This window comes from Echinops telfairi, unplaced genomic scaffold (genome assembly GCF_000313985.2).
Source record: "Echinops telfairi isolate 266 unplaced genomic scaffold, ASM31398v2 ScPeMD7_7469;HRSCAF=8507_0, whole genome shotgun sequence".
In the NCBI taxonomy this organism is placed as follows: Eukaryota; Metazoa; Chordata; class Mammalia; order Afrosoricida; family Tenrecidae; genus Echinops; species Echinops telfairi.
The window spans coordinates 4,938,731-4,950,720 of record NW_022111372.1 but is presented as its reverse complement, the minus strand read 5'-3'; the positions used below and the strand labels follow the sequence as shown (position 1 = coordinate 4,950,720).

The 11,990-nt window shown below is 37.7% G+C and overlaps 1 protein-coding gene across 1 annotated transcript in view; it reads left to right on the top strand.

Moving 5' to 3' along the window:
• The window catches only part of CUNH21orf91 (chromosome unknown C21orf91 homolog), a 32,946-nt gene that overhangs the window by 18,281 nt on the left and 2,675 nt on the right, over nucleotides 1-11,990 (top strand). Inside the window, exons 3-4 of the mRNA XM_004711308.2 lie at nucleotides 9,559-10,095; nucleotides 11,083-11,145. Coding sequence (XP_004711365.1) covers nucleotides 9,559-10,095; nucleotides 11,083-11,145 — 600 coding nt within the window. The remainder of the gene's footprint in view (nucleotides 1-9,558; nucleotides 10,096-11,082; nucleotides 11,146-11,990) is intronic.

The following is an 11,990-nucleotide window of genomic DNA, read 5'->3' as shown; positions in this document are numbered from 1 at the left end:
AGACATAACAACCATGGCATAGACCAAACAAATAGAAAACAAATAATTGAGTAAAAAGAAAAGGAAAAGAAAAAAAAGAAGAAGAAACATGGATAATTCCAGATCTATCCAATGACCTTTATGACTATCTCCCCACTGGTCCTGGGGGAATTCGGGAGCTGCCTCGCCTAGCCTGAAGTCTATTTTGGGGGGCTCTTCAGGGGCTTTGTGGCTTTGCTTTGTTCACATTGCTGTTCTTTTAGGTTCCCTTCTTGGTTTGCCCCGCTACAGGGGGTTAAGACCACACTTCCTCCCTGCTATGTGTCCCCAGTATTGTCCTGGGTTGCAGTATGCTCCATTAAGGGGACATCATGTCATGAGCTGTTGTGTGCCTTAGAAGTTCCATCCATGCAGGGACGTCGACCTCCGGGTTTGATGTGGTGCTACGGGGTCTAGACCCACTTTACATTTCTCTTTCTCCTCCTTGGTTTGCTTCCATGTGGGTGTGATATACCGGCCCCTCACCCCAACATAATACTTGTTTAAAGGAGCACAACAATACCACTTAGTAAAATGAGCAGCCCATAAGCCTGCGGGTGCTTATTCTCACTTAACAGCCAAGATAGAATGATAAAAGGAAATGTATTTTAGCTCTTGGAGAATTCTTTAGACTGGGCAAAGTTTGAAGCTCAAGGGGGAAAAAAAGGCTTTGGAGCAGGAATGCATGATTTGTTGCACAAATGTTTAATATTTGAAGGCAGTGTACTTAAAGTTATTTTCGTGGCATATTATCAAACTAGAACTTAATCATAACTAAATCTTACCTACTCAAAACATTAAGAAGACCATGCAAACCTACATTTGGAAAACTTATGTAACTTACAAGGCCAGGTCCTGCTTTAAACTTAGAGTAAAGGTGTTTGCTCTATTACTGCTTTCTAACATACTGATGTGTAGGGCATGCAGATTACAGGTCAGCATGCAAAGATAATTACTCCTCACTTATCAACTACCTCTGTATCTGGCATTTTGCATTTATGATAATGGTAGAAAAATCTATTCTGACAGTAGCAAACACCAAGCTGCAAGGGTGAGAGTAACTGGCTGTGATGGTTACATGTCAACCTGTCTGGGCCGTGGTTCTCTGTTTCGTTGTTATGTAAGATATAGTGGGCCTCCATTTTGTGACCTGGTATCATTTTTATTTTTCAAATACTGACTTTTGCCTAACGACCTGGTATCTGGAATCTAACTAAGCCAACAGTGGGTGTACTTGTGTGGGATCCTTGTAGCACTCGCTGGACTGCTAACCAAAAAAGTCAGCACTGTCAACATCCCAACAAAAGGGAAGACCTGGTCATACACACCCTTAAAGAGTGCCTCTTGGGAACCCAATGAGGCAGTTCTGCTGAGGCATGTATAGGACTGCTACATGTCAGAGTCAGATCAAGCTACATGACAATAACTGGGGGATTCATAACTATTTCATGGAGTCTAGTAATGAAATTCAAAATAAAGTCTAAAACCAGTTGATAGGAAACTTACAAGGTAGTCAGATATTATGATTTTAGAATATGTGAACTATAAAGCCACACAGCATCAGTGGAATCAGCTAACAGACACTGGTGTTTGACAGGACCAGCTGGTGACCCGTCAAGAAAAAATTGCTCAGCTCAGCTTAACTCATTACTACCAAATCATAAATAAAGTTTTCTACAGGTAGCTAGAGTTGAAAGCAGAGGATAATGAGGCATGTGAAAAAGGTGTTTGGGTTTTTATGGATAAGTGTTAGTACCATGTGAGTAGTCTGTGCTATTCTTTGGGTTTAACCAAGCCTCCTTAAAGCAAGTTAATGTTAAAGAGAAGTTAGAGGATAGAAGTTTAAGTAACATACCAGATGGATTGTTATTATTAAATGCTGTGGCGCTGATTCCAGACCTTAACAACTCTATCAGCAACTGAACGAAAAGCTGCCTGGTCCTGCATCCACCTCACAATCTTTGCTGTATTTGAGCCCATTTTATCAGCCACTACATTAATTGAGAGTCATCCTCTTTTATGCTGACCCTCTTCCAAACTTGATATCTGCAATAAACAGCCTTGGTTGAGTTCAATAATTTGTTGCAATGACCACACAAAACTCAGAGAAAATACTCAAAATTATGGGGGTTTATTAGGGAAGTCAGGATCAGCAAGCAGTAAGGATACAGTCCTTGGTCCACAGCCGCCCCTCTCCTCAGCTAGCAACCAACCTCTCTAGGAAGCCAGCCCACCTATTGCTCTGTCTCACTTCCATTGTCTCAGCACTGCACCTTGAGTCTCTGCCACACCATCTCTGATGCATCTGGTCTTGGCCTCCTCCAATACTTCAAAGAGAGATCTCAGGCCTGCTCTTACAAATGACCCTGTGATGTCTCTGTGCCCCAGATGGCTCATATATACTGAGGAATGGCTTTGATACAGATGGGGGTTTTCTTTTGACAGTAAACCCAAGGAAAATGAAGTATGGTGTCTTAATTCACACCCTCTATAAGAGAATTAATGATTCCTTCAAGGTAACAGGGTGTAGCCTGGTTCACACCATCAAACCTTCTATACTAAGGTAGAATCTCAAGAAAAAGGTGTGACTTTTTTTAACTCTAGCAACAACTTCAGTTGGGAATCAAGATGCATTTCTAATTACTGATGATTGGAGTGCAAAAATTAGAAACAGAGGAAAGAACAGTAGTTGGAAAGTGTTTACTTGGTAGTAGAAATGAACTTGGAGTTCTCAATATAGGATTTTCAAAACCAAGAACTTGTTCATAGTAAGTACCCTTTTTTTCAGCAACAAAAATGACTACTATGTACATGAACTTTTCCAGAGTGAATTCCCAGAAATCAAATTGACTACATCTCAGAACAGCTGGTGGAGAAGCTCATTATCAGCAGCTAAAACTGAGCCAGGGGCTAACTTGAACCAGACCATCAATTGCTCATATATAAGTTGAGGGTAAAACTGAAGAAAATGAAAACAAATCCACAAGAGCCAAGACACAACCTTTGTGTATCCCACCTGAATTTTGAGAACATCTCAAGAACAAATTTGACACATAGAACACTAGGAGTACATCAGAAACATCTTTCATGAAGAAAGCAAAAGGTCATTAAAAAGACAGGAAAGAAAAGATTAAAGTGGATGTTAGAAAGACCCTGAAACTTGCTCTTAATCATAGAGTAGCTAAGGCACATGGAAGAAATGTTGAAGTCAGAATGCTGAATAGAACATTTCTAAAGGCAGCTCCAAACGGCAAACTGAGGACTGAGCATGGAAAATTAGGAAAAGGGGAGAGAAAACTGTTGAATGGAAGTTGATGATTTTGTTTAGTGTAACATTTTTAAAATACTATGGTCCATACAGCAATATACAGACTACATACATAAATGTCCGAATAGCCTCTGTCCAGAAAGGGGAAAAAAAAAAAAACTTTAAAGAAGCAATTACAATTGCCAATTGAAAAGTCTTGTTTTTGTTAGATGCTGTGGAATTGGTTCTGACTCAAAGCCGCACTATGTACAACAGAGCAAAACACTGCCCAGTCCTGCTTCGCCCACACAGTGTCATTCGAGACCATTGTATCAGCCACGAAGTCGGTGTATCTTGTTTTAGGACTTAGCACTCTAAAAATGATTCTAGGATTTAGAAAGTAATCACATTTTTGAGGTATGTTTTGAAGGATTTTTCATAATAGCATGTTGTCATTACATTGGCCTTCAAGGTTTTATTACCCCAGAAATTATAATGTGAAGTAATTTGAAAATTCCTTATAATTCAGCTCCTAAAAACTATTAATTTACTTAAATTTCAATTCAATTTAGATATCTTCCTTTTCACAAGCTGCTGAGCAAACCAATTAGTGCTCAGAGCAGTTTATACTTGAAAATGCAATTAGAACTGAAGTCAGTTGAGAAACTCACTGGGATCGCTGGTGATGGCAGTAGTTGGTTGTCCTGTGTTAATTTAAGCTGATGAGGTGGATAAAGCAAAATGAGTGTATAAGACCACATGTGTACTGCTAATACATGGATTGCTCATATTGTTTTTTAGGAGTGTGCAAGTCTTTTCCAGTCTATTGTCACCCTAGTGCAATTGGTGGCGGTGGAGGTGGACATCTCTAACTTCCTCTGGCTTCCCTATTGCCACCAGGCAGGAGTCAGACAAGCCTCCAAGGTTCATCTTTTCTGACGGTCTTTCTCCCACACCACTCTGCACTATGCTGGGTTTGATACTTTGTTGTTGTGACCACACACAACTCACAGACAATATTCCAATTAAAGATTTCTTAGGAAAATTAATGGGTTTCCACAAGTCACAGATGCGCAAACAGTAATAATGCTAGTCCTGGTCTCCTCCGCCAGCAATAAAGTCACCCTCCAGTTCCCAGCCTGTCAGCCACAGGGTAGCCAAGGATCAGCCACATGTTCTCGTGGCCTTTGTCTCCAAGGAAGTCAGCCTGCCTGTCACTCTCCTACAGCCCTACGGTTCCATAGTCTCAGTCCAGATAAGGAGAAGACACCCATAGTCTCAGTACTGCCCCACTGAGTTTCTGTGCATCGGTGCTCAGTGGCCTTTGCCACTTGAGGCATAGGTCTTGAATGTGCTCTTCCAAGGACCTTCTGGTTTCCTTCCTCCTGCTTCAAAGAGCTCATCGGGATGGGGGATGGGGGGAGTTGTAACAAAAACTAACCAATCCTTTTTTTAGTGTTACACAAACCCTACTTGCATACTCACACCTAATCTATTGGTGGGAGTTAGACTTGAATAGAGCGGTCATTTTAAGAAATTTAACTCTACCACACTTGTCTACAACAGAATGAAACGTTGCCCAGTCCCACGGGCCCCTTCACAATTGTTGCCACATTTGATCCCATTGTTGCAGCCAGTGTGTCAGAACATCACCTTGAGTTTCTTCCTTTTTGTTGTTGTTGATCCTCATAGCAGCCTTCTCCAGAAACTGGGCCCTCCAAATATCATCTCTAAAGTATGTAGTTAATGAGTTACATTTCTTGAATTTTGTATTTTCTCAGTTACTGCATAGATATTTTAAGGTATGAAAACATAACATGTATTTTCCAGTTGAACTTTACAACCCAGACATGTTTCAAATTTTAGTATAAATGACAGCTAAAGAAGGTCAAGGTACAAATCCCGGTGAATGAGCTTGTCAGTGTACATGAAACCGTTTTCTTGTAGAGTCAGTGTAGACATTCGTGATTTTGCTTGACACATGAAATGCCAACGCTGTCCATCCACAAGACTGCAATCTATCCTTGCCACGTATCAGTCCTTCAAACTAATAGCCATTAAACTCAATATGGGAGTAACTTACCTAACAGACACCTCTAATTATCCTCCCAGCTGGTTGACTGAATCACATTTGCTTTCCTTTCTCAAATGGGTGAAAATTGCATTGTATTTGACATTGAATGATAATTAGTAACAATGATTATTTTTGCTTTTGTTTTCTCTTAGTACAATTATTTTACCCCCTTTATTCTTTTAACCATTTTTAAGCATCCACTATGTGCCTAACAGGATATTGAGGATGTGTGTAAATAAGACAAATATCTCTTTCCTCTATTAAATTATTATTCTTAGAGGAGATAAAGGCCAATAGGCAGCCTGACCCAGATGTATTTGTGAGAAAAGGAATTAAAGACTAGACAAGTGGTGATAATGACTCAGATAGTGTAGTAGGACTCAGGATGATGCAGGATTTGAAATGTTGTAGGTGCCGGATTTTATAGGAAGAAAGTTGATAGTGGTACAATATCTGGGACTAAAGAGAGGGAGAAACTGTCAAGAAGAACGTCTAGGTTTCTTCTTTGAGTAGTTGGTTGCCTGACTTGGGAAAAGGATATGGTTGGGGTGTGGATGCTAAGAATGAAGAGAAAAGAGTTTAGTGTAGGTGGGGCGAGCTCGAGGAGCCTGTGTAACTCCTGTGTTTTAGGTGGAAATGCCCAGTAAATGGCTATTCTAAATGTATATTCAGATCTCTTATTGCCTTTGACACTTTTCGGGCCATTTATATTTTTCTCCTAATGCCTAAAAGAATTTAAATTTTATTTTGTATTAATATTTTAGCAATACATTTAACATAGTTTGAAAATTTGCTGTTCCTCTGACTAGATTATTTCTATGCTTATACTCGTGTGCTTATCTTTGTTCCTAACATTAATCCAGGAGATTAATGTTTTAAAAGAAAATATATGGGAGGAAAGTGAATATTGAATGAATCATTAAGAAACATTTAAAAAATGATTTTAAAGTGGACATTTATCTTCACATAGACATCTTAACTTCACTTTTGTTAAAATTCTAGAGTACGTATATCAGGAAATTAGTTGTTTTATATATTCAATTTTTATATTTTCTAAAATGCCTTTTCAGAGGTTTCTAAATAAATGCAACAACAACAAAAAAACCCAAACCCAAAACACTTAGCAGCATGCAGTTAAGTCTTTCTCTCCTGCAGGGCAGCCAATGTTTTGAACTCTGTTGACCATGAAGTTAGCAACCCAACATTAGCCACTATGCCACTGGAACTCCTTAACATTTACCCTAGCTTCAACTAAATCATTGATGATAATATAGTAGAGCTTAAGACCATTTACTGTTTGATGGGGTTGGATAGCAACAAGCCCTCATGGTTTTCAGGAAATAAACTCTTTTATGAGTTTTCCAAAGTTAGTAAACAAGTTCCAGGTTGGTTTGCCTGCCTACTCTTAAAGTAGAGCAGTAAGTTTAGACTCAAATAGAATATTCTTTAAATGCTCTATAACTGTGCTATCTTTCTTGTCTTATCTAAAACTAGGAGCCCTGGTGGCATAGTGGTTACATATTGGGCTGCTAACTGAAAGATGCACAGTTCAAGACCACCAGCTGCTCCCCAGGAAAAAGATGAGACTTTCTTCTGTCATAAAGAGTTTACGGTTTCCCAGGAAGGTGTTGGGAGAAAGGATCTACATATAGCCCCCTCTCTGGGGGACGGACAACAGAAAAGTGTGAAGAAAGACATTGGTCAGTGTAAGACATGAAAAAATAATTTTAAAATTATCAAGTGTTTGGGAGGGAGGGGGGAAAATGAGGAGCCTGATACAAGGGCTCAGGTAGAAAGGAAATGATTTGAAAATGATGCCAACAAATGTACAAATGTGCTTGACACGATGGAGGGAAAGATGGATGGATGGATGGATGGATGGATGGATGGATGGATGGAGATAAGAGCTGTATGAGCCCCCAATAAAATGATTGTTAAAAAAATAAAACACTGAAGAAAAAAGCTAGTTTCAGAAACCCACAGGGACAGTTCTACCCTGGTCCTACAGGATCTCTGTGAGTCATAATCAATTCAATAGCAGTATTATCTAAACCGTGTAATTGATTTTAATGTTTTTATTCTAATTAATAGAGGCTATATACTTCCTCTGTTGTTTGTTCACTATTTTTGATGATGTACACATTATTAAACAGAATTTTGAGATTTTGCACCTAAAAGTATTGTTATGTTGCTGGAAATTAGACCTAATTAGTTAATCTGATAAAATACACATACGCTTAAGCACAGTTCCTAGTATAAGTAGCAAATTGGCAAGTATAATTAATGTATATGAAATTGTTTTAAAATATGTCTTGTAGTCTGTGGAAGAAACGTGACTCAGCTCTTTGAGTTTGCCTTGTGGGAGGGACTGAGCCACATTGATGTGGACTCTTCTCATGCAGGAGGTACTGCCCACATAGCATGCAGAACTCTTGGGGGAACTAATGAAGCCAGTGGAACACTGGTTTGAGCAATCTCAGCAAGTTCTACCATTGCCTGATGCTGTGTCTTTTTAAAAAGAAATTAATATTTACAACTTACTGCCACCGATGTGTAAATATTTCAGTCTTCCTCTTATTTTAGAGTTCAGTTAATAAAATTGTAATGACATAGAATTTGAAAGCTAAGGATAATACAGAATGTTTTCTGGAGTCAGCTAAAACTTTTTAGACATAGTTCACCTGAGTAACTTTCAACTTGGTTTTCAAAGCTGAGCAAGCAAGTATAAACTGGTTTAAAAAAAGAAAAAAGTATAAGCTGGTTAGATGTGACAAGTTTTCGTTTTCAGCTAGTGAGTTTCTGCATTTTGAAGCATCGCCTGCTCATAGCATCCACTATGAATCAGATCCACATCACAACAAGGGCTCAAGTGAGGTTGCACTCTTTTTTTTCCATAAATATAATCGCTTTATAATTGAATGCTGTATATGTGAGTTTATACGTGTCAGTTTTGTGTTATATTTGGGTTCAGATAGTGTTCCTTTTTTTTTAAAATCATTTTATTGCGGCTCATGCATCTCATCACAGTCCACACATGCATCAATTGTGTAAAGCACACATATACATTCATTGCCCTCATCATTCTCAAAACTCTCGCATTCCACTTGGGCTCCTGGAATCAGCTCATTTTTCTTTTATTCCGCTCCCCCCTTCCTCATGGACCCTTGATAATTTATAAATTATTATTTTATCATATCTTACACTGCCCGGCATCTCCCTTCACCCACTTTCCTGTTGCCCATCCCCCAGGGAGGAGGTTATATGTAGATCCTTGTCATCGGTTCCCTCTTCCCTCCCAGTATCACCACTCTCACTACTGGTCCTGAGGGGGGCGCGTTTAAGAACTAGAGGAAGGTTGGAGTTTCATCAATGCTACACTGCACCCTGAGTGACTTATCTCCTCCCCACTACCCCTCTGCAAGGGATGTCCAATTTGTCACAGATAGGCATTGGGTCCCCATTGTGCACTCCCCTCATTCACGATGATATTTTTTTTTCTTCCCCCCTTTGGTGCTTGATACCTGGTCCCCTTGACCATTCGTGATCACACATGCTGGGATTTGTTGCTTCTGGGCTAGATGTCTGCTTGTTTACCTTTAAGACCCCAGACACTATATCTTTTGATAACTGGGCACCGTCAGCTTAGATTGCATTCTTAAATTCTTTTAGGAAATTAGGAGATAGAAAATGTAATGAAAGGATTTCTTTTGTTTTGGTATATAACAAGAAAATTTTTGGAGGAAGAATTATGCTGCCTATTATATCTTGACAATTTACTAGGTGAAAATTTATTTTACTTCATGAGATTCTTCTAGAAGGTGAAATTTTTATAAGTTGTATTAAGTACAAAATATATAAGACATTGGAAGCTCTCATATAAAAGATGAGTGCTAGCAGTTCACTGGGGTTGTTAACCTATATTTGGGGTTAATCTATATTTTTGGGATTGTGGATTAAATTTGAATCATGTAGTTTTTAAAAAGGCTTTGCTACTTATAAGGTATTTCTGTATGTATGATACTGTATATGTAATTTGTGTTGAAACAAATATTAGACCATATTCCATATTATTAATACCATTTCTTTAGCATTTTCTTCTGATTTACAAATTGTCAGCAACTGTGTTTTACTAAAATCGACATATTCTAACAGCAGTTTGTTAAAAATATATATGTGTGTGTATATACTTTTTTCAATTTTATCTTTTTCTTCCCCACAGGCGTACCAAAATCTAATCTCTTACACACTAGATCATTACGAGGCCATAAAGACTGTTTTGAAAAATACCATTTGATCGCAAACCAAGATTGTCCTCGATCTAAGCTCTCAAAAAGTACTTATGAAGAAGTTAAAACCATTTTCAGTAAAAAAATAAACTGGATTGTACAGTATGCACAAAATAAAGATCTAGATGCAGATTCAGAATGCTCTAAAAATCCCCAGCATCGCCTGTTTAACTTCAGACATAAATCAGATAAAAAGTTACTTCCACAGTTTGACTCACAAGTACCAAAATATTCTGCAAAATGGATACATGGAACTACAGGTGGCCTTTCAAACTGTACACAAAGAATTTTGGAGCAGAGGGAAAATACTGACTTTGGACTTTCAAGGTTGCAAGATTCAGGTACCAATTTATGCCATAAGAGTATATTGTGGCCTCATCATCATAACCAGTCACAGAAAAAAGAAGAGGCCATCTCTGATGCAGAACCGAGTGTCCAGACGCAGCATCCCCATTACAGCAGAGAAGAATGTAAGTAAAATAAAGAGAAAAGGGAAGTTTGGGTTGTTGGTTTTTCTGTTTTGTTTTATTTTGTGGTATTATATGTGTGATATATTAATAATTTTAAAGAATTACATATATAATAAAGTATTTAAAATGACAGGTTGGCCTTAGCAAAAAGGAGGAAATGCTTAAAATTCTCCACCACTTCTGGAATACTCAGGGGTATGCTCTAGGCATTGAAATCCTGCAGTGTCAAAAGTATTAAACTGGATAATAGCAACAAACTGCATGGGAAAGTGCAGGCCTCCAATAGTTTTAGAACTAACTACCTTGGGCTAGCATGAGGTCCCGTTGCTCATCCTTTATAAGACTTAATTGAAGGGGGGCGGCACTTCAAAAGCAAAAATCTGGCATTTGACTGAAGACCAAAGGTAATGTGTGCCTTTATTTTACAGTTGGAAACAGTTCCATTCTATCTGCATCTGTTTCCAAAGAAACAAGTAGTTTCAATTGATTTAAAATTAAGATGGTTTAGAGCTAGAGGGAACCATGGAAATTTATATCATTTCTTAATTTCTACATATTATCTATGTAGAGACTTTTTTTTTATTATTTCCATAATCAAGTTTTTTTCATTCTTCAGGTCAGCTCTATAGTGCTTAATCAAGATCAGTTAATGGCTAGTTGCTAGCATTTTTTAAAAACTAAAGCATTATAAAATACATAATATACTTCACCTAATACCTCCATGGTTCTGGTGAAGTCTGTTTCAAGTGGAGAGTAGTTGTGAATTGGCAGTGACTTAAAATACATGTCTTATTGTGGGTTGTGGTCAGAATTTGAAATCTACCTCAAACTGTAAAAGTTCATGGATGGCTAAGTCTTGGGGTACTACTGAATGCTATGTTGATAGACACATGTAAATATTTTTTTAAATCAGACACTGTTGTTAGTAATTTAGGCAGATTACTTTCCCAGATTGTGGCAATAGTAATAATGGTTTTTATGTTGCAGTGGATTCGATGAGTCTTGGTGAGGTACAGAAGCTGAATGCAGTGCTACAGCAACAAATCCAAGGTGAGGAATCAGTGCTTTTTGTAGATAAAAATTTTGATGCAGCAAATCCTGTGTGATAGGGCATCACTAGTACCATCTGCATTTAAATTTGGAAATAAGATTAAAACCAGCAGTAATATCCAAAGCAAAAAATAAAACAAACCCTTCATTTTGAACTGTCAGAAAAAAAGATTTTAAGTAAAAATGAATGTTGTATCATTTCCCAATTCTTATTAACATTTTATTAACAACCTACTAATGTGCCAGGCACAGTATAGGTTTAATTCTGAATAGTTCTTTATGGAAGGTTGCAAATATATGTGCAAGAATAATGAGAACCGTATGGGTGAATGACTAAAACCAAGTTAGTAATTTCTGGACATCATCAAATATATACACCAAGTGACCTCCAATTTCCCTAATATTCTCTCTCTCTCTCTCTCTCTCTCTCTCTCTCTCTCTCTCTCTATATATATATATATATATATATATATATATATATATTACATATATATATAATCCCATTTAATTGAAGAAACTGTACTTTAAAAGTCAGAGTTTGCTTACAAAATTCATAGGAAAGGCCTACAAAGTATCTGTAGATAATGGGAGTTTTTCCCTTACTTTTTGAAAGCCCCCTTTGTATATAAATCACAAGCAGATCAAAGATTCTAACTATTTGCCATCAAGTGAATCAATTCAGCTATATGACAGCTCTGAGTGTCGGGTAAAAATGTGTTCTCCAAAGGGTTTTTTTTTTTTTTCACTTTTTATTAATTTATTCTTCTTCTTTTTTTTTAAACATTTTATTAGGGGCTTATACAACTATTATCGCAATCCATACACACATCAATTGTGTAAAGCGC